General features: G+C 51.9%; 1 protein-coding gene across 2 annotated transcripts in view; it reads left to right on the top strand.

Annotated features, from left to right (window-relative positions):
* ALX4 (ALX homeobox 4) overlaps nt 1–24,901 on the top strand; it is a 32,008-nt gene extending 7,107 nt beyond the window's left edge. For both annotated transcript variants that reach the window (XM_040558137.1, XM_040558136.1), the window contains 3 exons: nt 16,050–16,360; nt 20,065–20,193; nt 20,322–24,901. In XM_040558137.1, coding sequence (XP_040414071.1) covers nt 16,050–16,360; nt 20,065–20,193; nt 20,322–20,645 — 764 coding nt within the window. In that variant the 3' untranslated portion in view covers nt 20,646–24,901. The remainder of the gene's footprint in view (nt 1–16,049; nt 16,361–20,064; nt 20,194–20,321) is intronic.
* Nucleotides 24,902–27,816: the final 2,915 nt, after the last annotated feature.

Raw genomic sequence — 27,816 nt, 5'->3', positions numbered from 1 at the left:
CCCAGCAGGATTTAGCCATGACAAGCTGATATGTCACGAGCTATGCTCTACCCTTATCCGCACTGATCGAAGACCATTGCATCACCTCACTCAGCAGTTAATTGCCTACAGAATCTGATAGTTATTTATGTGTTTGTTTGTTTGTTTGTTTTGAGAAGATGTGATTTGAGGCTTTACCCTATTGCAGTTCATCTGCTTGCTGGAAACAGCTGGTTGAATCAGTACTATTTCTAAGCATATTCTTTATTATTCATTAGCTGTGAGGCAAGTGAGTTCTCTAGCAGGTGATGCAGCCTGAAAGGTAAGCTGTTTCAGTCACTGATAAGCATCCTGTATGCTGAGGTAGCATGAAATCTTAGTGCTTGTTTAAAGATAGCAACTGCCTTTTTCAGTAAAAGTCTGAAAAGCAAGGAAGTGGCTGAGGGAGGGAGAGAGAGACGAAGCGATTGGAGCCACCACGTGAGGCACGAGCCACTGGCAGGGCTGCACAGGCCCTGAGATAAGAAGGCACAACCATTTAACAAGAAGCTCCGTGCAAATCTTCCACACGGGTTTGGTGGTGAGATACATGTGTGCATGTGGGGCAGAGGAATCGTAACCAAAACCGCTGCAAAAACAAATAGGGGAAGTCAATAGCAAGTCAAGGCCAGTCAGAGGAGCTATTCAATGGGAAATGAGGAACCTGAGGAAGAGACAGAACAAACAATTTGGGCAGGCATCTGCCTGGGGAAAATAAAAGAAACTTGTAATATCAAGTCTAGAAATGACTTGCTGTCGATTGCTATTGTGTTCAGGGAGATAGATAGGGTTTTGTGTGCAAACACCACTGCGTTAAAGAAGTACCTCACCAGTTCCTCCCTGCAGTGGAAAATGCCTCCTTGGGACCTCAGATACTGTCTGCTTTGGTCAGGAGCATTCATGACGGTGTCAAGGGTAGGGTTCAGTTTCCAAAGAGGGAAGCAGGGAACTGCATATTCTTTTGGTGCAAGAAGGATCAGATAACAACTGTGCTTACAGAGAGCTAAGCTCCTCAGAAGCACTAGAAAGTGAAAGGAATTCACCCAAGAATGAAAACCAAACAAAGCAAAGTTGTATGCTTCAGTAAGTGAAGGGCAATACTGGGACTTTCCCCAGAAGTAGTCAAAAACAACCTGGAAATGGCTCTCTGCAAGGATGGTGTCCAGAGGGATCTGAGGGGTCTGTGAGGTGCTGGGAACCTCAGGACAGAAGATGTTGTCACAAATCAGGGGAAACAGGAAGGTGTTGTTCAGCCTGAAACTTAATAGGATGCCTGAGCCACAACAAGGGTTTCTGAAAGAATAGAAAACCATCTCAAAAAGCAAACCAAAGGATCACCAGGGTACCAGCCTGCTGGGTGTGGAGTTGGTCCAAGGCTGTAGGGGCAGTCATGTGGGACTTGGTCACACATAGGACTGTCTGTTTGCAGCACGTGTGCTCTGTAACACAGGCAAGCATCATTTTTTTTCCAGCCCCAGCAATGATACTTGAGAAAGGACCCCCAGGGAGGCTAACACACGTCCATTCGCACAGGGAAGAGGAGCCAGGTGGAGCGCAGCTCTGTGGCTCTTGTCCATGAGGAGAGGCTGAGGTGAAACCCTGGGGCAGGGGGATGTGCCGTGGCCCAGACTGTGGTGCTGGTGTCTGGGTCAGGAGGCCACGAGACCTTCCGGAGCACCGCGTGGTTCTCCTCCAGCCTCCCCTGGGATGGTGCATGCCCAGACCTCAGCCTGGGGCAGTCAGGAGCACAGCTGTGGCAAGGACCCATACCTGAGAGCTGAGAAGCACTCTGTTATAGACATAACCTGGCTTATCAAGATTTGGTCTGAACCTTCGTAAGCAGATTGGAGCCAGATATCAGTCTGAGCTAGACAGGACACAGCCAAATGCTAGGAGGCAAGAGGAAGAAGAGACCCACCTAAATTGGCAGAGGACCTGCAGACATTTTGTGTTCCTCACGTCTCCAGATGCCAGTGAGGACTTCCAAGATAAATAGCCGATGGACCAATTGCTAGACGTTTAGGCAGATTGCGGAGTAAGAGGAGGCCAGAAACACTCCATGAAGCTGTGGGATTTATGGCGGAGCTTAAATACTGCATTTCAGCCCTTCAGCGGCAGTCAGAAAGCTGCTACTGGAAGAGAGGGAAGCTGGTTGCTTTATGTCTTACAGAGTCCTGTGCTAGAGAGAAGAGTATTTTCACCCAGCTCATACCACTTCAAGCTGTTAGAAAAAGGGGCTTTTGCAGGGTAGAGAGCAATGGGGGATTGGCTACAACATCAAACGCGAGTACCGCTGCTGGGCTAAGAGTGGCTCTGGTGGGGAGGGGAGATATCCACAGAGAAGTTTGCCATAAATATACGGCTAGTCAGGACAGAGCCTCGTACAGACCTGCTGAAAGGCCCAAACTCAGCTCAGGAAGCCAGGCTGTTTGGAGCTGCACATGGTGAGCAGGGTGGTGCTGGTTTTAAGTTAGGGCTGCGGCAAGGCTTTGTGGTGCCCAGGGTGAGATATTAAGTTGGTGTTCAGAGCAATCCTCTCCTCTCTGTAGCCTTTAGATAACTTGCTTTTGGGAAGGGTACTTGTGTGGCTGATTCTGGGGAAAATCCTCATTTCCTTGACCTTGCTGGCAAAAAGTGGTGCTCTTGGTTGAACATCCCACTCGCCTCCATTTGGCAGCGGTCACTTCAGAGGGAGGGATCCAAGGTGCGGTAGCAAGAGAGAGGTCACTGCATGTCCGTGCAATGTACAGGCATCGCAGGTGCTCGTCAAGGTTTTGCAGTCATTAATTGAAAGTAGACATAGACAACAGGGGAACCCAAACCAGAGCAGGGTGAGAGGGAAGGCAGCCACTGGGGAAAACGGCCTCATGGAGGAGAAATGCCAGAAGGAGACTGAGCCTCTGGGATCAGGAGCGATCTCAGCAATGCTTTGTGTGCAGATTGCTGAGGCTGGTGCCTGGTCAGTGAGCGCCAGGGCCTTTCAACCTTTACAGATGTGGCTCATGTGAAAGAAGAAGGTTTGGGCAATGTTTGCAGTGCTTCCCTCCGTGGGCAGGCCCCTGAGCTGTCTCTTTGAGCTTGCAGCCAGCTCTTGGACCTCGTTTCTTGTCCTGGTTAGAAGAAAGGCTGTGCTGTGTAATATGGGAAATTATGCTAATCAAAGGATGCTTGTGCCTTGCCATTAATAGATAATATCTGGGATGTGCTGTACTAGGTTCATTTTGGTTTCCACCGTGGATATTTGGAGGTGAAAATGGCTTTCATGTTAGGACAAGTCCATAGCAAACTATCGCATGGGTCTCCCACCGCCTGTGTACACTCAAGAGGCGAACAGAGCAGGAGTTGTGTGGCCGTCCCTCCGTCACAGATGAGAACATCCATGCACGTGGTGAACCTTTCTGGGGAAGTCCCCAGTGTGAGGAAAGAGAGCAGCCAGCTGGTCTCCCAGCCTTCACAGCCCTCGTGGCACCAACCCTGCTACCAGGGGCTTGTAAGGTGCCTCTTGTGAGAGGGGAAAGCTGTCGGAGGAGGGTAGCTGGGTGGCTTCAGAGCTGAGGCAGTTTCTGCCGCACACAGCTGGGAACAGGCACGGTGCTGACACAAAACCAAAGGGAACTTGACCACAGGCTGACTTGATGCTGCAAAACTTGCTAGTGATGTATATATGGTATATATGTGATCCTGTAGCGATTCAGTCCCTAAGTACTTTCACCCAGCTGTTTAGTGAGGAGGTAAGCTCGTGGTCCTGGCATTGCACGCAAATGTGCAGCATCCTTACTTTCTCCTTTCTTTCACAGTCTGCAGAAATGAAAATGCTTCTGCCTCAGCCAGTAGATGCATATTTACAAGAGCAGGGTTCAAGTAGCTAAAAGCATCCCTCAGAAAGTCTCCTGTTCTCAAAACAGGGCATGATAGAAAGATGACTCATTTGGCAAATGTCTGCTTTGGAGTGTAGATTCCCTTCAGAGTAGCAGGGGAAAAGCTCTCTGGTCATGGTGGCAAAGCGTGGAATTTAAAGACAAAATATTGTATAGGAGATGGGGAAATAAAGCAATGGGTGATGAGTGTTCATGGGAGTTCTTTATACCAGAAATACTAAAAAATATGAGGTTCTGAGGTTTTTCTATGATGTCAAAACCATTGGGCATCTTGAGGTTGCGTTCTTTCTTAGTCAGGGCAAGAGAGAACCGGTTTTGAGGAAAATGCAGAAAGAGAATGGAAAATTACTACAGGAAATGTGATGCATTTCTTGCATGGGCTACATTTCAAAAGTGGGTCCCCAAAGATGGGGAGAAACCCTACTGAGCACTGTCTCCTGGGGACCTTACTGCCATTCATTGCTGTTGATGTTGTTGGGCCTTTGCCTTAGATGGACTGTGCCAGACAATATTTGTTGGTAGCTATGGATTTCTTTAAAAAATGACCTGAATCTTACCCAAAAAGGAACCAAGAGGCTATGATAGCAACTGAGCTTCTAAGGCATGAATTTTTCACCATATTTGGGGCTTAGACACAAGGAACATGCAGCATGGCAAAGGCTTTGAGGCCAAAGTATTTCGGCAGGTTTTTCAGATGCTAATAAATGCAATAGGAGCTGCCCAGCATTCTCCAGCTGGCAGAGCAGGGAAAGCTTGGCTGGTGCTGGGAGGAGGTGCTGAGCCATCTGCAAGTGTTTCGTGCTGGTGTAGATGTCCCTTTTTATACCATCTGGTCTCCTGGTGCTGCTCCTAAAGCTTTAGGTACCTCCTGGCCCCACGTCAGCACCTGAGAGACCTCAGTGCATCTTGCGTCTTGGGAGTGGGTCACTGAACCACCCCCAGATACTTCACAGGAAAATGACAAAAGGACCGGGGCTAACCCAGCCCTTGGTCTGTTCTGTTGATTTTAGCAACTTTCAGAAACGTACAAGGGGAAAGCACAGTCTGACTCCAGCTCTCCTCTTCAGGCATCAGGCAGGAGCCATAGCACGTTCCTCAGAGCAGTTCCTGAACTCAGGCCATTTGTTACGCACCAGTCTGGTCTATCGGGACTCTGTAAGTCTCCACACGGAAGTGGGTCAGGCTTTTCTCGAGAAAAAACAACTGCGAGTGCGGCCTGGGGCAAAATGCGTGTTCTCTGGGGTAGGCTCACATGTGGAAACCTGGCTGATCCCACATCCTGTGGAGATGGAAGGATGAGGAGCCCAAGGCAGATAAGGCATGGTGCGTCGCAGTGACCACGCACACGCTCCAACGCGTGAGAGGCGAGCAGGCTTCCAGCCCGGGATGAGGGACCGGAGGGGCCCTGACAGCGAGAACTCAACCGTGAATGTTGTCTGACAGAAATCATTTCCCTGCTTGGGGAAAATAGGGAATGGCCGAGTTCAACTCACAGATTTCGCTAAGACCAAAAGCTTTGCTGAGATCTCCCTCTCAGGGGCTCCAGAGGAAAGGAAGCTTCAGCTAAAGGCCCACAACAGCATCTCACGGCATCTGAAAATGACCCTATGAAAATGGCTCATCAGGAAAATGTGGCACAAGTACATAAATAGTTAAACTGATTGCTCTGATGCTCTTCATCTCCGCGCATCTGTGCCAGGCCACCCCTTCCCTGGGCATCAGCCCTGCTCCACAGCCGCTGTTCTGCTGGCACAGCTGTCTCCTGGGAGCAAGAGCCATTAAATAAGTAGAAAAGACGCTGGCTTCCCAACATCTCCAGCTGCTGATCATCTGTAGAGCTTCCTACCATAGTACCCGAACATCCTAGCCCCTTTACTGATGAGGGATGATGGAGCACCAAGGTTTCCTTTTCAGTTTAGCTCAGATCGTGTTCTTGACAAATTACACTCATGCACATCATCTCTCTCAGCTGGCAGTTATTTTACGTGGGAGTTATTACAGGGGAGGGTTATTTATTTCGGTGTGTCCTGCAGTCTGAGCGAATAGTACTGCACAGCACTTGTACGATCCCTGTTTATAAGACACAGCTTCATCTGCTGTAGGAAGTGCCCATGGGGTTTGACGTAAGCCGATTCAGAAAGCTGCATCTCCACTTTGGAAAAGAGAGGACGTGAGCTGCCACTGCTCATGTGTCCCCAGACCCAGAAAAGCCCCTGGGTACTGGCAGGCCCAGCGAAGGGGCTCGCTGACCCCTTCTTTGGGACAGAGGGTTTGCACCATTTCCACTAAAGCCTTGGCTCTAAAGCCCTGGCTTGTTGCAATCTGCAGCCTTGTAAGTGTAGTCACTGCAGGAATTTTGTAGTTTGGAGAACCACTATTTGTGTCTGACCGTGTATCTTCTCCTGCGAGGCTTATGAACAAAATCAGTAGCTGCAGCAATCACACATTCCTGTATAGGCATGCTTGTCGCTTATGAATGCTGCAAAATTACGATGAAAATGTCCGGTCAGATACCCGAGAAGACATTGTGTGGGAAGCTGGGTTTGAGATGAGAGGGAAGGAGAAAGCAACCAGCTGCAGCCCCAGCAGCTCTCCTTGCAGACGTCAGCTCCTCGCCCAGCCGGAGAGCCGAGGACGCTCTGGGAAGCAGAGGCCAGTTGGTCCTGTTCCCCATGGCCAATGCCACGAGTCCTCAGATGCTGCAAACTGAGACAATCCCAGTCCACCCAGTATGTAGGGCTATGTTCAGGATGGTGCTTGTGAGTGATCTTTGGTCAACTCTTTGCACGTGCATGTCGATGTGTTCAAGGGTCAGGAAGCCAAAAGGTGATCTGCCCTGCTGAGCTGAAGGTAGGTACATGGTGGACACATGGAGTCCTTCCTGTCCCTGACTGTGTGAGCATCACTGGCAGAAATAGGTTTCTGGGGCAAGTTCTCCTTTTCACGAGTTCCTAAAAACAATTTCTGTAAATATTTGCTAATGTTTACTTGACATTTGCAGTCACTCATGTCAGTATGATCCTACCCTGGAATGTTAACTGGAAACAAACACAAAAGTGGGCACGAGCACCGCTGATGTTAGTACAGTTTTTAATTTAGGCTGATTTTCATGGTCATCGTCTTTCACGTAATCACCCGCTTCTGCTGAGAATTAGCGGTGCTCCAGGAGTTTCACTGTTTTTGAGATTCATGACTTTTTGTTCTCCATTCAGAAGTGTGTTACCAGAGTCACTCTTGTTTGTGTCTACTGTCTGACACTTCCTACCAAAATCCTGCCTCCAGTTGTTTCTAACTTAATCAAAACTTCACAATTTGGGCTAAAAAACTCCCATAGCTGTTGTTTGCCTGTGGCTGTTTTTATAACAGCAGTAGAGTAGTTGTTGTTTTGTTGTTGTTTTTGTTTTTAAGTTCATCTGAACCAATTAAGCTGTTTCCAAGAATGTAGCTAAAACTAAGTACATTTTTGTTTTCTCTCTGTCAGAAAAATCTGACAATGTCTTTTTTCAAAAGTTCTGGTGCGCAGCGCTGTGTAGTGAGTGTCAAACTCGTAGTGGAGCTGGGTTTTGGGTAGGAAATGTGCTTCCTGCCTTTCCTCTGAAAAACAGTCCAAGAACAAGCTTGAAGGAGCTCGGTAGTGGCAGCTTTGATTTTCACACCTAAATACACTGCAAATTCGGCCTTTCTGTGGTTCTGTGGCACTGCTGGGCAGGGTGTGGGTGCCGTGCAGTAGATAAGAATTGCCTCCACAGGCTGCACGATGAGGAGAAAACACAGAGCTATTCACTGGGTGGAGCAGAGCTTCTGCTCTGATTTGCTTGCTTTTACCAGCCCCAGACAAAAACTGTCCCCTGCCCAACAATTCTTTTGGCTCATGCAAACCTCTTTCTTTCTTTTTTTTTCTTTTTCCTGGTGACAATTAAAGACATGAGGTAGTCCCCAAGTGAAACGAAATCCCCCCTCTCAGGGCCTGGGGCACGCAGTGCTCCGAATGCCTTGACATGAGCAGTTTACCCTTTGAGCAATTGGCGGCTCCCCTTTCACTAGTGAGAGCACACTTTTGTTGAGGCTTTCCTTGTTGAGCATTACCTAATGGATTTTTTTCCTTAATAACTGTCATTTGCCCTGCGTCTTGCTATTCTCAACTGAAAATGAAAAATGTCAGTTGCCGGCTGCAAATACTATTTCATTATTCATTTACCAAAGGAATCTCAGGCACATTCATCCCATTTCCTCTGAGTGCCTCATTATCAATAAACCTTTGCCTTGCTGCTTCTGTAAATCATTTTCATCCCTTTCCTTTGCGAGCCAAGTGCTTGGGCTTTTGCACAAGAGTCTCCTGGGAGCCATTGGCCAAGTCATGCAGTGTTGTTTCTACTCCTTGATCAGCTGGCAAAGCTTCATTACAAAGAGATTATAAAGCTGCACACACATATGTGTATATATATATATATATATGGATGAGAAAGCACTGCACTTGAACTGTGAAGCAAGCAAAGGAGAAATGGGGGAGAGTTTCAGCCATCCTTCCCCTTCTCTCCTCTACCCCAAAACCCAAAACTGCACTGTTGGAGCACCGCCGATGTGCCTCGGCCATGGCAGAAGCTCTCGGTGGTGAATGCCAATGTGGCACAGAGAGCCCGGCGCCAGGCTGGGGCAGGGGAGGAGCGGCTGGAGGGATCCTGCAGAGGCCAAGAGTTTATTAAACTTCACTTCAACCGGAGCTGAAATATGTTCCTCTAGCGCCGGGCAGCAGAGGTTAATGGAGTCCTTTTTGTAGATGTCTTATGACACTCTTTTGGGATGCATATAAAAAGACTGGGACTTTCTGAGTAATTTAACTAAATATTTGTTTAGACTGTGTAAGGAGCAATTGGAGTTTCCAGGCAGGTCAGACATCGATGGGTTTTCCTTTATTTCCTTTATTACCGGGGCCACCCCACAGCCTGCAGGGGGTGCCTGCAGCACTGTCCCCATCCCCTGAGCCCCCAGCCAGGAGGTGTTTGGCAACAGGTGAGGAGCACTCTGGAGGCGACCAGCCTGCTGCTGCCAGCTTTGCTGTTATTTTGTCTTCATCCTCGGTCAGCAAGTTCCCGTTCTGGTTACGCTGCTTTTCACTTCAGGTTGTGATTTTGCTGCCCTTTTCCTCTCTGCCAGCAGAGCAGATGCCCGCCCATCTCCCAGCCCCGCTGACTCTGAACCGGTGGGTTTGGTAGCCAGAATCCTAATTTCTTCCTGGAGTGCTTACAAAAGCCTGGTGCTCGTAGCACTTTAGCAATTCCCAGACCTGGCTGGCCCCGAGTTTTGCGATGTGCAGTCAGAATGGAAATAAGTCCTAGCCGTGCTTCCAAGAACAGGCACACTTGGTAAAGGCTGAATGTTTTTCTTCCCTCGTCTGCGCCTTTCTTTACTAATCAGCTGTATAAAGCTGAAGAATGGCAGAACTGTTTTGCTAAAGAACCTGGCCCACACTTTGGCCCAAGGTTTAAGCTCAACCCTTTCTGCGGTTTGGTGAGGTTCAGCCAGCTTTGGGTGTTTTCTGTTTTGATTTCAGCTTTCCCATCACTCCTGCTTCCCAATTTCCAAGCGAAAGCAGCAACACCCGAGTCCCCCAGTGACACACCTTGCTCAGGGGGAGCCAGGGCTGTCCTGTCCCCAGGCTCAGGGGCCTCAGCTCGGGGGCACAAAAGGGGAGCACGAGGAAGAGCAGCCTCTCCAGAGGGTGCCTGAAAACCCCTGGAGTCCGTCCTGAACCAGGGCTCCCTGGTGGAGAGGCAGCTCAGCTCTTGCTCAGCTAGTGACAGAGAGGAGCTCATCTCCTCCCTCCTGCCCCTGTGCTCTGCCGCGTGGTGTCGGTCACAGCAGCACGAAACAGGCAACTGGAGGCCACCTCTGGGAGGCAGCTGAGCTTCAGCAGTGCATGGCTGCCACTGCTGCGGGGTCACTTTCACGAAGCAGTGAGACAGAAGGACACAGAGGCACAGACTGGCCGATGACATGAGCGCTGTCCGGGCAGGCACAGGCACATCCGATGGGGCGAATCACCTTAAACCGTGCCATAGCCAGACCCAAGAGGCAGGCTCTGCTCCCCCGGGAGGCTGTGCCTCCCCAGCCTCCCTCAGCAGCCGTCCCCATCCCTCCCCGAACCAGGCGGCTCCCTGGTGCCTGCCACCACAGAGATCAGCTGGCGGTGCCTCGCTTACCCTGTAGGTAACAGGGAAGGCAACACGTAGGGAAACAACCTTGTCGTGTCTGCCTTAAGCACTGTCCTCATGTAACTCTGCCCGAGTTACTTCCAAGCAGGGGAGGAGCAACCTTGCTGCATCCAGGTTTTCTGAAGGAAGCACAACCCTGGATGCTCCTACAACAGAAACAAGGCAGGAAGAGGGATGGGGCATTCCCAATAAATAGCTACTGGCAGGTGTATGTGTGAGGCTGTGACTGAGATGATACAGGATTGCTTTGGAAGGAGGAGACCACTTGTTCAAAAGGTATCAAATTCAGAGCCAAAAACAAGCTGAAAGTCCTTCCCATCCACCTACTGATTCTTGCCTGCCTCATCCACCTTCCTGGGCAGGCAGGCACTGGTGATACATCGCTTCAGAGTGGCTAGGTGGCTTTTGTACATATGCACAGTTATTGGTTGGAGATGCAAGTAGGATGTAGAACAAACGCACAATTATTTCCCAGACGTTCGTGATGTGCCCACAGTGAGCAATAAAAGTTTTAAAAATTTAAAAATATGCTTTAAAATGCAATAGCTGACCCACTTTGGCTGTGAGACCTTCAAGCAGGACTTTGCACGTGGCCTGGCACAAAGAAAACCATCTCCATCCCAAGCATGGAGTTACCTCTGTGGGACCTACTGGGGTCTGGCTTCCACCGAGCCACACAGGGATGACTGTCGCCTCCCTCCGCTGCCACTTGAAAAGCCATCCTGTGGCTGATCCTGGCACGGCAGAGCACATCCCGAGGGCACTGCGTTACCACTGCAGCTGCTGAGGACCTTCAGGTGTCAGAGAGGAGAGAGCCAGGTCACTACAAAATTCACGGGTACATCAGGGAGAGGCGAGAACTCCAGCTCCATAATACTTGGCATAATCTCCGCTCACCTTCGGTGGTGAGGAGCCATGGCACACAACCAAGCAGCTTCTTTTGCTCCCGGTGGAGGTGACAGCTGTGCGTTTTCCTGCTCTTGTTCTTTTCCCGTGCTGTATTCTGGTAGCCAGGAGGTGAGCTGCAGTTACGGCAGAAACATTTTTGTGCCTTCAGAATTTGCTGGTCAGCTCTTTCCTGGTGTTCAGATGAGCATGCCACATGAAGAAGGATTTGAGGCATAAACTGTGCATTTTTGCTCTCACCACAACTTCTATTCAGAGCCTGCAGAATTGATTTGTTTATATAAAAGCCAGTTTTGTTAGTGTCCTTTAAATAGCATGAAAGGGGAACGAGCAGTGCACGGTGCATTTATAGTTGATGCTGAGCTCTCCCCAAGTAGCCACAGGGTGTGTGAATTCAGCTAATCAGGGAATACAGCAATGCGCGCCCTCAAAAACAGATGTTTCTAGGGGGAAATTAAAAAAAAAAAAAAAGCGAAAGGAACAGCAACTTCCACAAACAAATAACACACACACACGCATGCAAATGTTCCCAAGGACTGGCGTGATGTAAACTCCTCAGCAGTGTGAGGACTGATGTTTACTGAGCTGTCGGTTTCCAAGTCCTCGTAGCGATTTACACAGCAGCAGGCAGGCAGCCAGCCAAGGGGACCCAAGCACAGCCAGGGCTGAGGCAGTTTTTTCTCCCAAGGAAGCATCCCTGAGGCATGCAGGGTGCAGACAGAGCCTGGGGCTGAAGACACTTGCTGGCTGTACGGCCACCAGAAGGCTGCGGACCCACCTGAGCTGTGTGGTGCCTTTAACACTGTCCCAAAACTGCCTTTCAGGAATAGGAGGTGGGCTAGAAGTCTTTCTGCTCTTAGCATTGTTCCTGCTCTGCTGTCAGGAGCATCGCAGTAAGAGATGGCCTTCTCTCCCACCCTTCCTTCTACAAGTAGGCTTTGCTCTGGCAATTTGCTGTCTCTGTCACTATGTCCCCGAGGTGGCCAGGCATTTCACAGCTCTTTGGATCTGCGGGTTTTATCCTCCTGCAGTATGTCATGATGCACACGAGCTGTGGAGCCTCAGGAGGCAGCAGAGCAGCAGCTCCAGCAGCTTTGGTCAGGTCAGCGGAGATGGATGTTGGCCGTGCACACGTGTGTGTTCACCCATTGGTCTCCTTGACACAATGGGAGCCAGTGCGTGCTGTGCCACCAGCAGAAGAGCTGCCAGAGTATGTTCCAGCCTCCTGTCAGGTTCTGCAGGATCAACCAAATGAGCTCCTGGGCGGGGAGATAAATGGACTCGCATACAGGGATCACCTCTGTTTCAGGCAAGCTCAAGGGAACTGCAGGCAGGCTGGTCACAAGGATCTGTGTTCATCCTCATCCAGAGGGGAAATGGAGATGCTCCAAGCAGTTTCCACCGAGCAGCAGGGCTGGCTGCAGCTGCCAGAACAATAGTTTCTTACATAGCCTTATACCTCTTGCATTGAAGAGATGAATGATGCTCAGTGTTATGCCTGGGCCCAAGCAAGAAGTTTTGATTAATCATCTGATCATTGCTAATAAAATCAGCAATGCCAGAGTCAGCCACAAAGTCCTGGGTCTTCTCTCCATCTTTAACTCTTCTTTCTATCTGCAGACCACAAGAGTGCTCAGTCCCTGAGGGGGAATAAACCTAAAGATTCATTCCTCCTTATGTCTAAAATCCAGCCGCTCCTTTTTTATCCTATGTAACCCAAAATGTGGATTTTTTATTATTTTTTTTTCAAATGATAGCCCTGAGCTGCCTTCTAGGCTGCAATGACAGACAGGAGGCAGAAGGCTGCAACAGACAACTCGGGGGAAAAGTGTAATAGCTTCAGCATGTGTTCAAGCATGATCCAAGGGCTGGGTAGGGTTACCGCGGCTGGCCAGGTCCTGGAGGTGTGCTGGTAGGACTGGTGGTGCAAGTCCTCCTTGGTAAGAACTGCAGCTAACACTGTCCAAGCCATACCTAGGGAAAGCTTCAGCGCTGGTATTTAGGCATGGAACAAGAGGCTGCCAAGGCAGCACAGCGGGAAGCAGCCCTGTGCCCGTGGGCCTCGTGCTGGCCACGCAGCTCTCGTGCATCCTCGCAGGGCACAGGGCTGTCAGCATGGGATTGGCCTCGGCTTGCAGGAGTCATGGCATGTGCTGTGCGAAAGAGACATCGTGCCAAGCTGAGCCCGACGCTGCTTTGTGTACTTGAAATGTCCCGCTCTCTCCTGCCGTGTGGATGCGCCAAGCTGAATTCACTCTAAATTAAATTTCACAGATAAGACTGTAGACAGGGAAGGGTTTACATCCTCACCCTCCCAAGACAACACCCTTTAGTGACAAAACAGATACACGTTGAGTCCGAACGTGGTGATGACATGGTTAAAAGCCCAGTCCCTGCAGGACAGCGGGGTGCTGCCCAGCCACCTCGGAGGGCACCTGGCCACCACAGCACCCAAGTGATCGGCACGGTCTGCGTTTCTCAGCTGTCCTTCCTGTGGTTCCCAGCACAGACGTGGTGGCACCAGAAAGGCACTTCCCCTCTTGCAAGGATCCAAAAAGGAGCCATGGCAGAGCAGCCCAATGCTGGGGGACCCATGTGCCCAGCTGCCCCAAGCTGTCCCTGCCCATTGGCACCTGCTGTGGGGTGACTCAGGAAGGGCTCAGCAGTGCCAGTGGTCTGGCAGACAGCTGAGGTGAGCAGCCAGCAAATATCCTCCTTCCACCGTCATGAGGGAGAAGGAAGCGGCCGTGAGCAGCGAAGGAGGCACCAAGCAGCCCTGTCGGGCTCGTAAGGGTGTAACGATGCTCACATTACCTCCTTGTCATGGAGAGCTTCACAATATGTAACTCAAGGTCTCTCCAGGTTTGATTAGAAACAGACACCCCAAACTTTGCATTGAAACTTTGAGGCCATCTCCAGTTACAGGAAATCTGGGCATATCCATATGCAGATGTATGCAATTTGTTTCACTTCAGCATTTAGCATGACTGTTTTGAGGTCAGGGATCCTGTTCCTGGGGAATGAGAGTTACTCCTCGGGATGCTCAGCCGAGGGTGGATGCACGCCATCCCTGCCCTACGCCACCATCCATGCTCGCGGCCTCCTCCTTCATCCCGGCACTGCTGTGGGCGCCATCTTCTGCTGGGAGGCCTTCGGACAATGGGTCAGGACACTCAGGGACAGCCTGACCACGTCCCTGCTGAGACCCTCAAGGCTGAGCAGGCAGTGGACGCCCTGATGGGGAAGCCACCATGTGCTGCTTGCAGCAGGGAGAAACATGGTCGCTGAAGGCGACGAGCTGCGGCTCGTGCAGGGCAGGCCGGGAGAGCAGAGCAGGCCCAGGGCTTTCATGTGCACACAGGCATGTGTGGAGGGTGTTTTGCAGCCCTGCCATGACCACCTCGAGGACAAGGTGCTGCCTTGCTGCCTGTTGACTCTGGTTGGGATTTGGGCAGGATCTCCCAGGGGCCATCTGCGTACCCGTGTGTTTTTGTTTTTGTTTTTCCCTGGTTTTGAGATGATTTTCCTCCTGTGACTTTCTACACACAGACCTCATGGTGTGGTAGGAGGCTGGGTAGAAAAAAAAAAGAAAATAAAAGGAAAAAAAAGAAAAAGAAAAAGAAACGAAAAAGAAAAAAAATGAAAAAGAAAACGAAAAAAAAGGAAATGGGAAAAGGAAATGGGAAAGGGGAAGGGGAAGGGAAGGGAAGGGAAGGGGAAGGGAAGGGAAGGGAAGGGAAGGGAAGGGAAGGGAAGGGAAGGGAAGGGAAGGGAAGGGAAGGGAAGGGAAGGGAAGGGAAGGGAAGGGAAGGGAAGGGAAGGGAAGGGAAGGGAAGGGAAGGGAAGGGAAGGGAAGGGAAGGGAAGGGAAGGAAAGGAAAGGAAAGGAAAGGAAAGGAAAGGAAAGGAAAGGAAAGGAAAGGAAAGGAAAGGAAAGGAAAGGAAAGGAAAGGAAAGGAAAGGAAAGGAAAGGAAAGGAAAGGAAAGGAAAAAGAGAACAGGGAAAATTTCATGGAATACCTTATTTATTACTCCATTTCTGCTGACTCTCATAGGCTGTTGCTGCAGATTTTCTGGAGCTGTCTTATTATGATTGCTGTGGAAAATAATAAATTTCATTGCCATAGCAGGTGACTTACTCAGGTCCCAGTGCCCAGGGTGCATAAATTGTGACAAATCCTCCTAGGGACCAATGCAGAGAATTGAGATAGATGAGATAAGGCTTGCTTGAGCTCCTCAAAAGTCTGAGAGACCAGGGTTAGAAAACGCAATACGTCTTACTGAAGACACAGTGGAGTGGTAGTGGCAAATAGCTCCCTCATCTCCAGTGACAGTCCGAGCCCTGGCCGGGACTCTTCTGCACTAACTAGGCAATTTCTTTCTCAAATCCCTCATATCTTATCCTCCCACGTTTAACTTTGTGCCTTCCTGCCCTTGTGCCTGAGTGACGGCCACATTTCATCCTTCCCCTTTCTGCCAAATTGCTTTGACACAGCCTTTCAGCTGTGAGAGTGAGGATGGGGCGAGAGCACGGGCATGCAGACCTCCTCTCAGATCCACTCCTTTGTAAAGCTGTGACAGAGCTGTTAATGAATAGCAAAACTACATGTAAATAATGAATTAGGGAGAGCAATGACATAACTGGGAATGAGTGCTGGAAAAAATGGGGATTTCCAAAGATATTGGCGAAGATGTCCGGGTTAGCATGAATGACCTTGGAGATGACAGCGCAGAAGACTCCCAGGGGAAAGCTCCCTGTCGGGCTGTCATTAGATGGTGGGGTTGTTTCTCAGAAAGACTGATCCTGGACTTAGAACATTTGAAAATAGACTAATGTGAAATAAATGTAAAAAAAAAAAAAAAAAAAAAAAAAAAAAAAGAAGAAAAGCTCCTGTTTTCCCTGTTCCTCCTCACCGTCACCACCTGGCTGTCTCTCTCAAAGGCCTGTCAAGTTGTTGAAGCTCCTGGTTGAACCAAACAACTGACCATAAGATTTACACCCACCTCCTTCTCTCTGTCTCTCCCTCCCCAAACAGGTAAAGAGAGCGGCTTGGGAGAGGCCGACTTGCAGCCGAGCGCCGACCCTTCGGGCATGGACAGCAGCTACCTCAGCGTGAAGGAGGCCGGGGTGAAAGTCTCCCAGGACAGGGCCAGCACAGATCTCCCCAGCCCCATGGACAAGGCGGACTCAGAGAGCAACAAGGGCAAAAAGCGGAGGAACCGCACCACCTTCACCAGCTACCAGCTGGAGGAGCTGGAGAAGGTCTTCCAGAAGACCCACTACCCGGACGTCTATGCCAGGGAGCAGCTAGCCATGAGGACAGACCTCACCGAGGCTCGAGTGCAGGTAACGGGGATGCAGCCAGCTATTTACTTTGGCTGCTGGGTGCAGCCCTGCATTTCCCAGGGACACATCACAAGTGCTGGTGGGCATGGGGCAGCAGCACGGGATACCGACTTTAACTCCTACTGTAAGGACCAAGCTGAGCCAGAGCAGGCTGTCCTCCCTGGCCAGCCTGGTCTCCCTCAGGAGTTATGGGCAAGATCAGGCACAGAGCCCAGGCAGGAAAGTGGCAGCTCTGGGTTTATCCATCACAAGTGGTGAAATAGCAGCTGGCGATGCCCAGAGCAGTGTGTGTGCCAGCAGCAGGCACAGCATGGCCATGCCATGTGTGAATGGGGTGGTGGCATCCTGCCTGCCCCCTCTGACCCCAGGACAGACCCCTTCTCTGCATGCTGCTGCTAGGACGCAGAAACCAACTTGCAGAGGTGTGCAGTGGGCATTGCTTTCATGTAGCTCCCGCACATTGCGCTTATCCTGTGCCTTTCTCCTCCTCTTCAATGTTTTGGGCTGCAGAGACCCAGTAAGGGCTCCTGCTTGGCACCAGCAACTGCCTGAGCTTCTTGAGCCCAGCCAGGGCTGCCACAGCTTTCCTTGGTGGTGGTTAAGCCAGGGCAGAGAGACAAGGAAGACTGAGGCTGGCAAAGGAAAGGGGAAAGGCATGAGGAAGCCTTGCGGGCTTCCTTCTGTGTCCAGGCAGCACTGTCCCTCACCAGCAGCATCAGCTTCAGAGCCCTGGGCAGGGGAGGGATGGGACGGGACGGGACGGGACGGGACGGGACGGGGTGGGATGGCATGGCATGGCATGGCATGGCAGGGGGCTTCACAGCCAGGGAACACAACACCTCATCCAGCCCCCTTCAGAGACGGCCTTATGATTGCTGGGGCTCTTAATGAAATCTTGTCAGCGGTGCCCCTGTGATGCGGCGGGGGCTTGAAAGTGAGAGGGAAATGTCAAACTTGGCTGTAGTGAAATCACCGCCTTGGAAAAAAAAAGAAAAGAAAAGAAAAAAAGCAAAGCAAAGCAAAGCAAAGCAAGAAGTAATATATCTTGATCCCTTTTCCCCCATAAAACCCTGGGAGGCTGGTGGAAGGAGCGGAAAGACTGAGCTAAGCCTGCAGGAAATTAAACATGAAATGAAAACAAGCTCAAGTTATTCAATTCTCTCATCCCAGGCTCCAATTTCCCATTCCAGGCCACTGATAAAATGGTGTCCAGTTTCAGCGCTCAAGGATGAATTCTGGCTCTGTTCTTGCAAAGGGCTGGTGGCCATCTCCAGGAAGAGAGGAGACAGCCTGGCCGTCAGCAGGGGGACGGTCCTGGAGACAGACAGACAGACAGACAGACAGACTGAGCGGAGGGAGGAGGAGGCAGGGATGGGGAGAGATGGCGCTGCAAGGGGGCGAGCAGCCAGGAGGGAGGGGAGCTTGCTTTCATCCTGGGGAAGGACCAAAGTGACGGTGCAGCCCCTGAGTGGTCCCCAGCGATGGCCAGGGGTGCTGAGGTCTCAGCACCCCCACCTGCGCCCTGCCAGCAGGGCGGTGGGGGACAGCAGGGGGGCAGGGGGCAGAAGCTGTGCAATTTGTTTCACGCCCTCCCCAGCCCTGCCGCCCCCACGGCACGTCAGAGGCATGTGCATATGGATTTAGGCACCAGCATATGGCCGCATGTTTATGGAGACATGAAACATTCTCAGTTCTGTAGATTTTTATAGGGCTGATTTGGTACATCAGTGCTTATCAAAGCCCTGTCTGCAGGAATCAGATCCACACCATTCGCCTGCGCTCCCACCCTAGTCGTTAACAATGGGGCACAGCCCACAGCCCCCACATGGACACACTGCCCCACATGCCACAACCCCAATGGGCATGTCCCACACAGGTGGCACCTCAGCTGAAGGTAACAGAAAATGCACGCTTGTTGCTCCTTTAGATGTCCTTTTAAAAAGCAGGTGTCTTCCGAGAGCGAGGGAGCCAGGAACACGTAGCCGTGTCTCAGCGGATGTCTGTGCATCACCCACTGCCCTGCCCACCCTGCTTCCCTCGAAGCGCCACCTCTCAGTGCCACAGCCACCAGCACCTCGACCGAAGATGCTCTGCCACGAGCCTGCAGTTCGGGACTGCCAGTTTAGGCCACTTTGCTCTGTCGCCACCAGAACACCCAAGGCAAAAAGGCAGGGGCCGGGGGGATGCTCGGGCCACGCAGGTGAGGAGGGGATGCAGGGCAGTGCAGGTGAGTGGCTCGCCAGGCGGGGACGGCGGCATGTGCCCGGCATATGTGTGCCCCGGCACTGCGCCCGGCAGCTCCCTACCTGCTCCGCGCCCCTCTGAGCACAGCGGGGCCTCTGCCGCCCCGTGAGGAGCCGGGTCACCACCACGGGCTTTGAATCTGCAGATCAAAGCTGTGTGAGCCCGGCCAGCCCTGGGACTGGCCTGCAGCTGGGCTGGAGTGGCCGTGCCAAGAGGAGGGAGAAGAAAAGCAGACGGACGCCTGGGGCACCCGGCCCGCTCCTGTAGGACGCTCCGCATGCGTGGTGTGGGATGATACTAGGATCTTTCTGCCGGTTTCATTGCACCCTCTGGAAATCCTCTTAGGATGGAAGTCGCACCCATTTGAAAGCCTCGTGTAGCACAAATCCTTGGGCTGGTTTCTTCCTGGACAAGTTTCTAGCTTGCCCGGCTTCACTGCCTGGCTTGCCCCGCCGCCCTCTGAGGACAGGAGCATCCCGAAGGGGCTCCCATTTCTGCAGCAGCCCGTGAAGCCCTGGCTGAGCACTGGCATCAGCATGCTGAGCTGCGGCTCGCAGGGCCCCCCCACCCCACCCCCACCCCCCCCCACCCTGGGTCACCGTGCAAAACTCGAAGCAGAAGCTCCCGGACCGCTCCTTTCATGCACTGGCGTGACCTGCACAACCCAGCCCCCGGTGATCGCACGCATCGCTCAGTGCCTTCAAAGAAGCTCGTGATTGATGTGTTTCCCTGACTCACAGGCTTCAAGAGGCTTTGAAGACACTGGGCCAGGCTCTGATCTCTCTTATGCTGATGCAAATCAGGAGCAATGCTGCTGACAACAGTGCAATAATCCACACTGATGTCAAGCCAGTAAAAATAAGAGCAGAAACAGCGTTTTGGTCTTTCTGCTGCCTCGAAGGCATCTGAGCAGCACTGCGAAGCAGAGAGCTACAAACCCTACAAAGCAAACTAGGTGCAAAGCAGGGCACAAGAAACACTGTAGAAGTTCACTTGTCATTTCCCAGAGCCAAGAAGAGAAGGGATGCTGCACCTTTTTTAAAATAAAAAATAAAAAAATAAAAGTTAAGAAAAGCAAGACGGAGAGTCCAGTGGGAAACACAAGTTCTCAGCCGATGGCATCGTCACAGCCAGGACTGAGCCTGGGGAAAGCCCCAGCGCCACTGGTTCCAGCCTGGCACCAGCACACCCAGATGAATTTGCACTTCTTGTCTGGGACTGGCTGGCACCGTGAGCGCTGCTGGCAGCAGCCAGACACGGGGAAGCTGCCTTCTCCTGGGGTAAAGCAGGCTGCTGGACGCAGGAGCTACCGGTGGCCCCAGCCAGGCCCCAGTGTCCAAAGCTGGGCTCCAAATTTTGCCCGGGTGCTTCCAGCCTGGAGTGCAGGCCGGTCCCAGCCCTACCGGCGAAGCTCCTGGTGCCCCCCTGCTCACAGCCCCGTGTCCCCCTCTCGCCCCCAGGTGTGGTTCCAGAACCGGCGAGCGAAATGGCGCAAGCGGGAGCGGTTCGGCCAGATGCAGCAGGTCCGGACCCACTTCTCCACCGCCTACGAGCTGCCCCTGCTCACCCGCGCTGAGAACTACGCCCAGGTGAGTGCGTGCCCCGCCCTGGTCTGTCTGTCCATCACTGCTCTGCTCCGAGTCACGCTTCGCTCACCTGGGGGGGACGGGGCGCTCCCTCCCCAGGCCCTGATGCTCCTTTTCCCCCCTCCCCGCAGATCCAGAACCCCTCCTGGATCGGCAACAATGGTGCCGCCTCCCCCGTGCCCGCCTGCGTCGTCCCCTGCGAGCCGGTGCCCTCCTGCATGTCCCCCCACGCTCATCCCCACACGGCCGGCGGCGTCTCCGACTTTCTCGGCGTCTCCGGCGCCGGCGGCCACGTGGGCCAGACGCACGTGGGAGGCCTCTTTGGCACAGCCGGCATCGGCCCTGGCCTCAACGGCTACGAGCTGAACAGCGAGCCGGACCGCAAGACCTCCAGCATCGCTGCCCTGCGGATGAAGGCGAAGGAGCACAGCGCCGCGATCTCCTGGGCGACATGACAGGGCTGCGGCCCAGCGCCTCGGGACACCGCGAGAGCCAGCGGGGACAGCCGGACAGAGCCGCCCGCCGGGACTCCAGCCCGCCCTTGCCTCCTCGGGGATGTGAACGCAGCACTTTTAGCTACCCTAGGTGTATAAAGGACGTGTGTTAACGTAAGTGGCGTGTTCCCAGCACGGACACGGGCAGCTCCCGGCTCTCCAGGGTCAGGCCGGGGAAAGGCGGGCACTGCTCCCGCCACCACCCGGTCTGGGGGTGTCCCCTGCCACTGCCACCTCCCCGGGAACCTGGGCGTCTTTTCTCCCCGCTCCTTTCTCTGTCACCAGATCTGCCTTTCTGGAGAGCAAGAGCCCGCCGGCATCCCCAGCGGCTTGCCCCATCCCACCCCCCCACACACGCACCCCTTCCCCTCCTGATCTGCCAGCAGCGAGGCTCAGATCTCGTCTGCCCCGGGCAGGGGACAGGACGGGGACTCTGGCGCCAGCAAAGAGACACTTCTCAGGCTGCTCCTGTCCTCCTCGCAGGAGCCATGACTTCCCACAGCCGAACAGGGCTGGGAGAACACCAAGGGCTAGAAAGGAGGTGACACCACCCCGCCTCCTGCCATCCTGCTTCCTCCGCGTCCCATCCCGCAGCCAGAGGAGAAGCAAGGAGCCATGGAGGCACATGAAGGGGATGCCTCCTGCCAGCAGGCACAGTGCCACCACACCACAGGTCCTTGCTGGCTCTCTGGCCACCCAGCTGGAAAAGTGTCCAGGAGGTGACTGCTGCCTGGCACCGCCGGCGGCCCTGCAGAAGGTGACACCCCCACGGGCACCTGGGGTTTGCTCCGTGATTGTCGTGGCCGTTGTGGTGCACGGTGGGGCAGCAAAACCTTTCCCCTGGCTTTTACTGGGTCAGGAATCACTGCCCTCTGACAGCAACAACAGGTCTCCAGAGACCCCACTGAGGAACAGCTCAAGCGGCAGTGCACAGGGCAGTGAGGGCATCGAAATCCTCGTCCACCTGGTCCCAGGGCCAGCCTCGTGTGACAACCGCCCTTCCCATCGCCCCCCACACCCAGGGCCCCAGCACCAGCCTGCGGGGAGACACCGCAGCTCGCCCGGTTTGTCCCAGACAACATCCCTCCCACTCTCCCACCCTCGATTTTCTCCCCGAGTGCTTCCACCAGTTAAGTAAGGTCTCCTTTGCAAGGCTAAATTGTTCCCAAGCTGCCCAATGGTCTCGCAGTGCCAGGAATAATTTGCCTCACTGAATGTCACCCGGGCACCAGCACCCACACCGCACAGCTATGCATGCTGAGCTTGAGCTTAATCAGCAAGGGAACTGTAGGGTTTTGCTCCCATACAAATGTGTGTCACCTTGTCCTCCCTCCCTGTGCTCTGTACTGGGGGATCCAGTGTCCAGGGATATTTAGTGGTCCTGGAAAGGGCTTCAAATAGGCTACAACCAAATATCAGGGTTCAGGTTAACTGCATGCCGTATAAAAATATTTCTACAGTGCCTAGGCATTGTTGTACACCACATAAATGATACATCAACGCTAGATCAAATGTAACATATATTTATTGGAATACAAAAAGACCGGTAGTACTGTTTCTTTTCTATCTAAAAATGCTAAGAGATGCCTGGCTTGGTACTCATCAGGAACCAGCATGAAGTTAAGCAGACTACGCATATGACCTGGGCTTTTCCCATCCGAAGCAAACAAGACTTATGTCCCAGCCTAAACATTCAGCTAAGTAATTGGGCTAAAAAGTGTTTCAGGTGCTAAAAATGATGCTGATCACATGGGATCGCTGCCCAAACCTCTTTTATCCTGCATGCACTGGCACCATTACAATCTAAAAATTGCATTGTGTACCAACTTTTTCCTTCCATCCATGTACACCCCAGACCTCCTTGTGTTAGAAAAGAGCCCTTTCCTGTGGTGCAGAGGGAAAGGTGTTTTCCACCGCAGTGTTCAGCCCCCGGAGAAGTGGAGCCGAGGAGGGTGCAGGACCCACAGGTACTGCTGGCTGCCCTGCTGGAGACCCATGGCTATCCCAGGGCTTAGCTGCACTCTCTGCTGAAGTCTAAGGGTATTTCTTCCTCCCCGGCTTCACAGGGCCAGCATTTCACCCGTAGCAGCCCACGGGACGGAGTGCTGCATCCCCTGTCTCCTTGGAGAGGGCAGCCTCCTGGCAGCGCTACCAGCCTTAACAGAACCCCTGCTTTCTTACCTTAAAAACCCACGAGCAAAGCGTGCGTTGTCCTCCATCTATCCTGAGCACTGCCACGTGTGCCCAGCCGTGAGCCTGCCGGGGTGCACCAAGAGCGGGGAGCGCTGCTGCCCGGTGTGCCAGCACAGCCCCCCCTTGCCCACAGGTCAGTCCGGGTGGCTCGAGTGGCAAAAGCCTCGGGCAGCAGCTATTAGAGCAGTTTTTGAGCTGCGTGCATCTGTATTTACACGCATTTTTTAATTAATTTAAAAGTTTTTTTTAAAAAATATAGCTGTTAAATTAACAAGAAAAGCTGTATAAATATATATATATATACTTTTATATATATATATATATGTATGTATCTTAACCTAGCCAGCCTGCGGCTACTGCATTTCTTAAGGGTCACAGGGTCAGTGCTGTTCTTGCAATCTCAAGCTACCACGACGATGCCTTTTTTTAATTATTATTATTATTTTAATACCTTTTGACTCTATTTATGACTTTCTTCTCTATTTATTTCTTATTTAGTCTTTTACTCCTGTCCATACATGGAGCCACAATTCCCTGGCTTGGATTTAAATGCCTTCGAAGCTGCGAGCTTCGTCCCCAGCCACCACCAAAGCACCCCACGAGCCCCTGGCCGCCCCGTGGTGGCATCCTCTGTGGGTGCAGTGCCTGCAGCCCGGGCCAGGCTCCTGTCTGGGTACCCTCTACAGCCTTACAGAGGTAGCAAAGCACTCTTCTGAGCGGCCCCAGCCATGCAGCAGGCTCCCTGCGAGGGGGCTGCCTGGGGTTAGAAATGCAAGGGACATCCCAGGGGTTGGAGACGAGGAGCAGACAAGTGGGGAGAGCAGCGCGGGTTCCCAGCCGGGTGCTGCCAGCTGCCAAGCACCCAGAGCAGCAGTCGGTGCTTCGATAGCTGCTGCAAGCCAGTGGTGACTTTACCATAGCTCCCCCTTACCCCCATGCCCATCCCCACAAAGCCCTTTGCTTCTCCTAACACCTCCTGCTGCCCAGGCGGGCTGCTGGGTACCGCAGCGCCCCGGCTCCGAAGGCTGCTGTCACCGTGAGTCCAAGAGCAGTGGGGCAAGGCAGGGGCCAGGCCGTCCCCCCAGGGACATTTCCCACCACCAGCACGGCCCAGTGCTGCTTTCATCTGCACTGGGGCACATCTGGCCCAAGGCACAGGTATCATGGCAAGGCCACCAGCACTTCCGACATGGCAGAGCTGCTGCACGCATGGTGTCCCCTGCACACGGGGAGGGGGGAGGCGAGGGGTTCCTCCAGTGGCGGGGGTGTTTTGGGGAGGGGAGTCCAGTTCCCCTGCTTCACAGAGCGCACCCAGGCTCGGCAGCGCGTTGTAAAACACTCTCCAAACAAACAAAGCCAAAAAGGTAGTTTCCTGGAAAAAAAAAAAAAAAAAAAGGGTTGAAAAATAATCAGGCAGATGCAGAGACCCGTGTTTATTTTGCTGCTCTGACTGACACAACAAAAAGCAAACAGACCAAATTAGAAATTAAACCCAAATGGGAACGGGGGCCGAATCGAGCTGGAAGTCGTCCCCAGCCCTTTTCGGCTCGGGGAAGGATCCTGGGAGGAGGCAGGGCGCAGCCTCGCACCCTGCTAGCTCCTTGCTGGTAACGCGATGCCCCGCTCCCCCACATAGCTAGGTAGGTAGGTAGAGCTAGGACTTTTGTACTACTGATTTTGAAGGACAGTTTTCAATGTGTAATAATATATCGGTTTAGGTGTGCAGTGTTTGAAAGAGAGACTGGGAGAAAGAAAGAAAACAAACCTCAATCAATATTATTGTTTTTTTGTTGTAAAATATTGTAACCTTGTATAAACGCAAACTTTTTTTTTCTTTAGCTTAAAGGCCTGGGGTAGAACATATTAAAAAAATAAAAAAGTTTGAAAAAGTTCAGGAAAAAAGAATAAAAAAATCATTAAAACTGTTGCCATTGTGAGGTTTGTGCCATGCGATGTTAATGCCTATGCAGCCATGTATTACCAGTTAATTACAGTGGAATATTAAAAAAAGAAGAAACAGTCTTGCAGCTTGGTCCTTTCCATGTTTTTTCAAAGTAAGTTATTGCACTTGCAGCAGCTTTTTTTTTTTTGGGGGGGTGGGGTGGGGGCTGGAATTTCTGGGCACCAATTTTTATTTTTCCTTTTTTTTTTTTTTTTTTTTTTTTTAAGGAGTGAAATTGCCGGGAAAGCCCCCGCTTCCAAGGCCCCCTGGCTGAGGAGATACAAACACTGTTGTTGTTGTTTTGGTTTGCAATAAACTCCTTCTCTTCTCCGCTCTCAACTGGAATCTGTCTGTTTTGTTCCTGACTCATGACAGATGAAATGTGATCAGAGGGGCCTCCAAAATCTCACGTTAATTGAAGTTGGCAAAAAATACTAACAGTGCCCTTTTGAACTGCTGACACAGTGCAGAATGGATTAGCCGGGGGTAGATTAACAACAGGTGGCAGCTCACGGGCCCGCTGCCTCTGCCCCTACAGAGATGGCCAGCAGCCCCGCAGCCAGCACGGGGACACGCGGGGCAAAGCCCTTTGGGTTTTGCTTCCCCCCACACCAAGGGGAGGGCTTGGCTGAGCCCCAGGGCTCCCAGCGCACGTCCCTTCCCTTCCCGTGTCCCTCACCTTCCCATCGCTTGGCCGGCCGCACCAGCTCGGTTCAGCTGGAGCGTGGCTGTTTTCCATCTCGCAGAGAAACAGATAATGCAGGTGCTGTTGCAAGCTTATCCATTCCTCTCACTTGCAGAAGAAAAATTCCTTCCCTCCCCAAGCACTCGGAGCCAGATTCTCCAGATGTTGGCAAAGCTCTGACTATTGAGAGCCTGAAGCCAGCTTCAGTAACATCCTGGTCATATGGGTTTACATCAGAAATTGCTCCTGGCCTGAGTATTACCAAAGAGCTGAAAAGCCTCTCTTTAGACTCCAGATAGCGGCAGGACCCAGATTAGAAACGTGCCACTTCTGTCGCAGCTGCACTTTCCCACCGGTATTACAGGAGTTGTTTAGAACAGACGGAAACATTTCTCACTGGGAGATGTGCCTACAGCACCTAGGTTAACATCTTCCTTCTCCGCTGGCAAATGTGACTTGGAGGCAGGGCAAAGTTCAGGCAGTTTTAATGAAAAACAATTTTCTCCTCCTGTAAACTAAACAGATTTGCCTTTTTTCTTCCTCTTTTTAAAAGCAGGTTATTAACCTTTAAGCAGATGGATGTACAATAATCTTCTCGTTGGCAAGAAAGGTAACAGCCACGCAAGGTGCATCTGCTTATGGCCAGATGGAGGCCACATGTAAAGGTGTTGCATTTAATCTGAGACAAACAAGTGTTTATTATTTGTGAAAGGATCTTCCACTTTCTCCTGCTTTTCAGTTCGTAACTTACTCACAGGGTAAAGACAGATGCTCCGAGTTAGCAATCTGCTCCCTTTGCTGCGGCCTTGCCGAATTCCTGGATCTCATTTTACAGTGCTTTCTGCTCCCAGCCTTCTCCCCCGTCTGTCTTTGTATGAAGTGTGGCAAATGGGGGATTGTTCCCCACCAGTCCTCAGCCAGAGGCACCCAGCACTGTCTGTGCCTAGCACACAGCTGAGACGTGGCCCTCTCTCCCAAAGAAAGGTTTCACAAAAGAAGGACCAGTAAGTTCTCAGGCGGCCAGACCATCAGGAAAGAAACAGCGTTTTGTCCTGAAGCCCTCGGGTATCCTACCAAAGGACTCACCCACTGGATGAGCAGAAGCGAGATGTTCACACTGTGCGGGTGGATATCAGTAAGCAGCACTTCACAATCAGGCCCACTTTTTGTTATTTCTCTTCATATAACCTTTGTTCTCCCCCCGCCCACCTTACCCACTCTCGTCCCCACTCAGACAATCCAGCACTGAGCACTGATCCAAGTTCACAGACCTACCGAGACCACGGCCAAGTTGCATTGAACTTAGCTCACAGCTATTGTAGAGCTGTCGTTCTTGGCTGGACAGGAACATTTCCTATTGATGCGAGTAAACAGGCATTTAGAACGAGGAAAGGAAATTTGAAGAAGAATTACTGGATGCTTTTCCAGCCAAATGAAGACAGCAAACAGGCAACCTTGCAGGGAATACCTTTGAGCTGTGCTGCTTGTTTTCGGTCGGAAAACTCCCTGCGTGCTGCTAGCTCCATGCCACTCCACTTAATTGCATCAATTGTCGCTGTTATCCTTTAATGGGAAACATAACTCGCTTTCAAAGCAACCACAAGAAGCTGCAGACAGGGCAATCCTGAAGATCAGCAGAGGTGGGACTGCATTACAGCCATTTCCATCAGGCTGAAATTACACAGAGTGCACCAGGAATGTCTCTAAATGGCTTCAAGCCAGGATAGGCTGCAGCACGCTGACACTGAAAGTCAAGGCCAGCAGTCCTCTACCTTGGTATTGAGCTACCCAATACTCCAAACAAAGCGTGGCCGTTACGCTAAAACATGGACTTAGGATCCTGGTGTTCAACCCTGTTTTCACCCGCACAGCTCCTAAGGCCATGGGTATATCACAGCTCCTCTCCATTTGCTCATCTGCAGTAACAGGTACGATGCCGGTCTTATTCAAGCAGGACGACTGTGGTGCTCGGTTTGTTGTTCTGCTCAGACACAGCAGTGGCAAGCATCAGAAAAAGAAGTTACGCTATCCTACATACGATCACACAGCATGACACACAACCGACCGATCCACAACTCAACAGCAAAGCAAAAACATTCCAGATGATTGTTCTGCTGAACAAATGCTCTCTCTCTCTATATACATATATATAAAAAATTTTTTTGCAGGAGAGTGCAAGTGACTACTTGCTAATCAGATATCTTTCAGGTGCTACAGAAAGATCCTAAGTCTGTGTTCAAGGTTTCTAGTTGGTTTTGACAGGAACAAATTTTTGGGGCCTAAAAAAATTTTAAAAGTCAATATAGGTGGAA

Source organism: Cygnus olor, chromosome 5, assembly GCF_009769625.2.
Source record: "Cygnus olor isolate bCygOlo1 chromosome 5, bCygOlo1.pri.v2, whole genome shotgun sequence".
In the NCBI taxonomy this organism is placed as follows: Eukaryota; Metazoa; Chordata; class Aves; order Anseriformes; family Anatidae; genus Cygnus; species Cygnus olor.
Note: the sequence above shows the minus strand (reverse complement) of the source record. Positions and strands in the feature narration are given on the sequence as shown.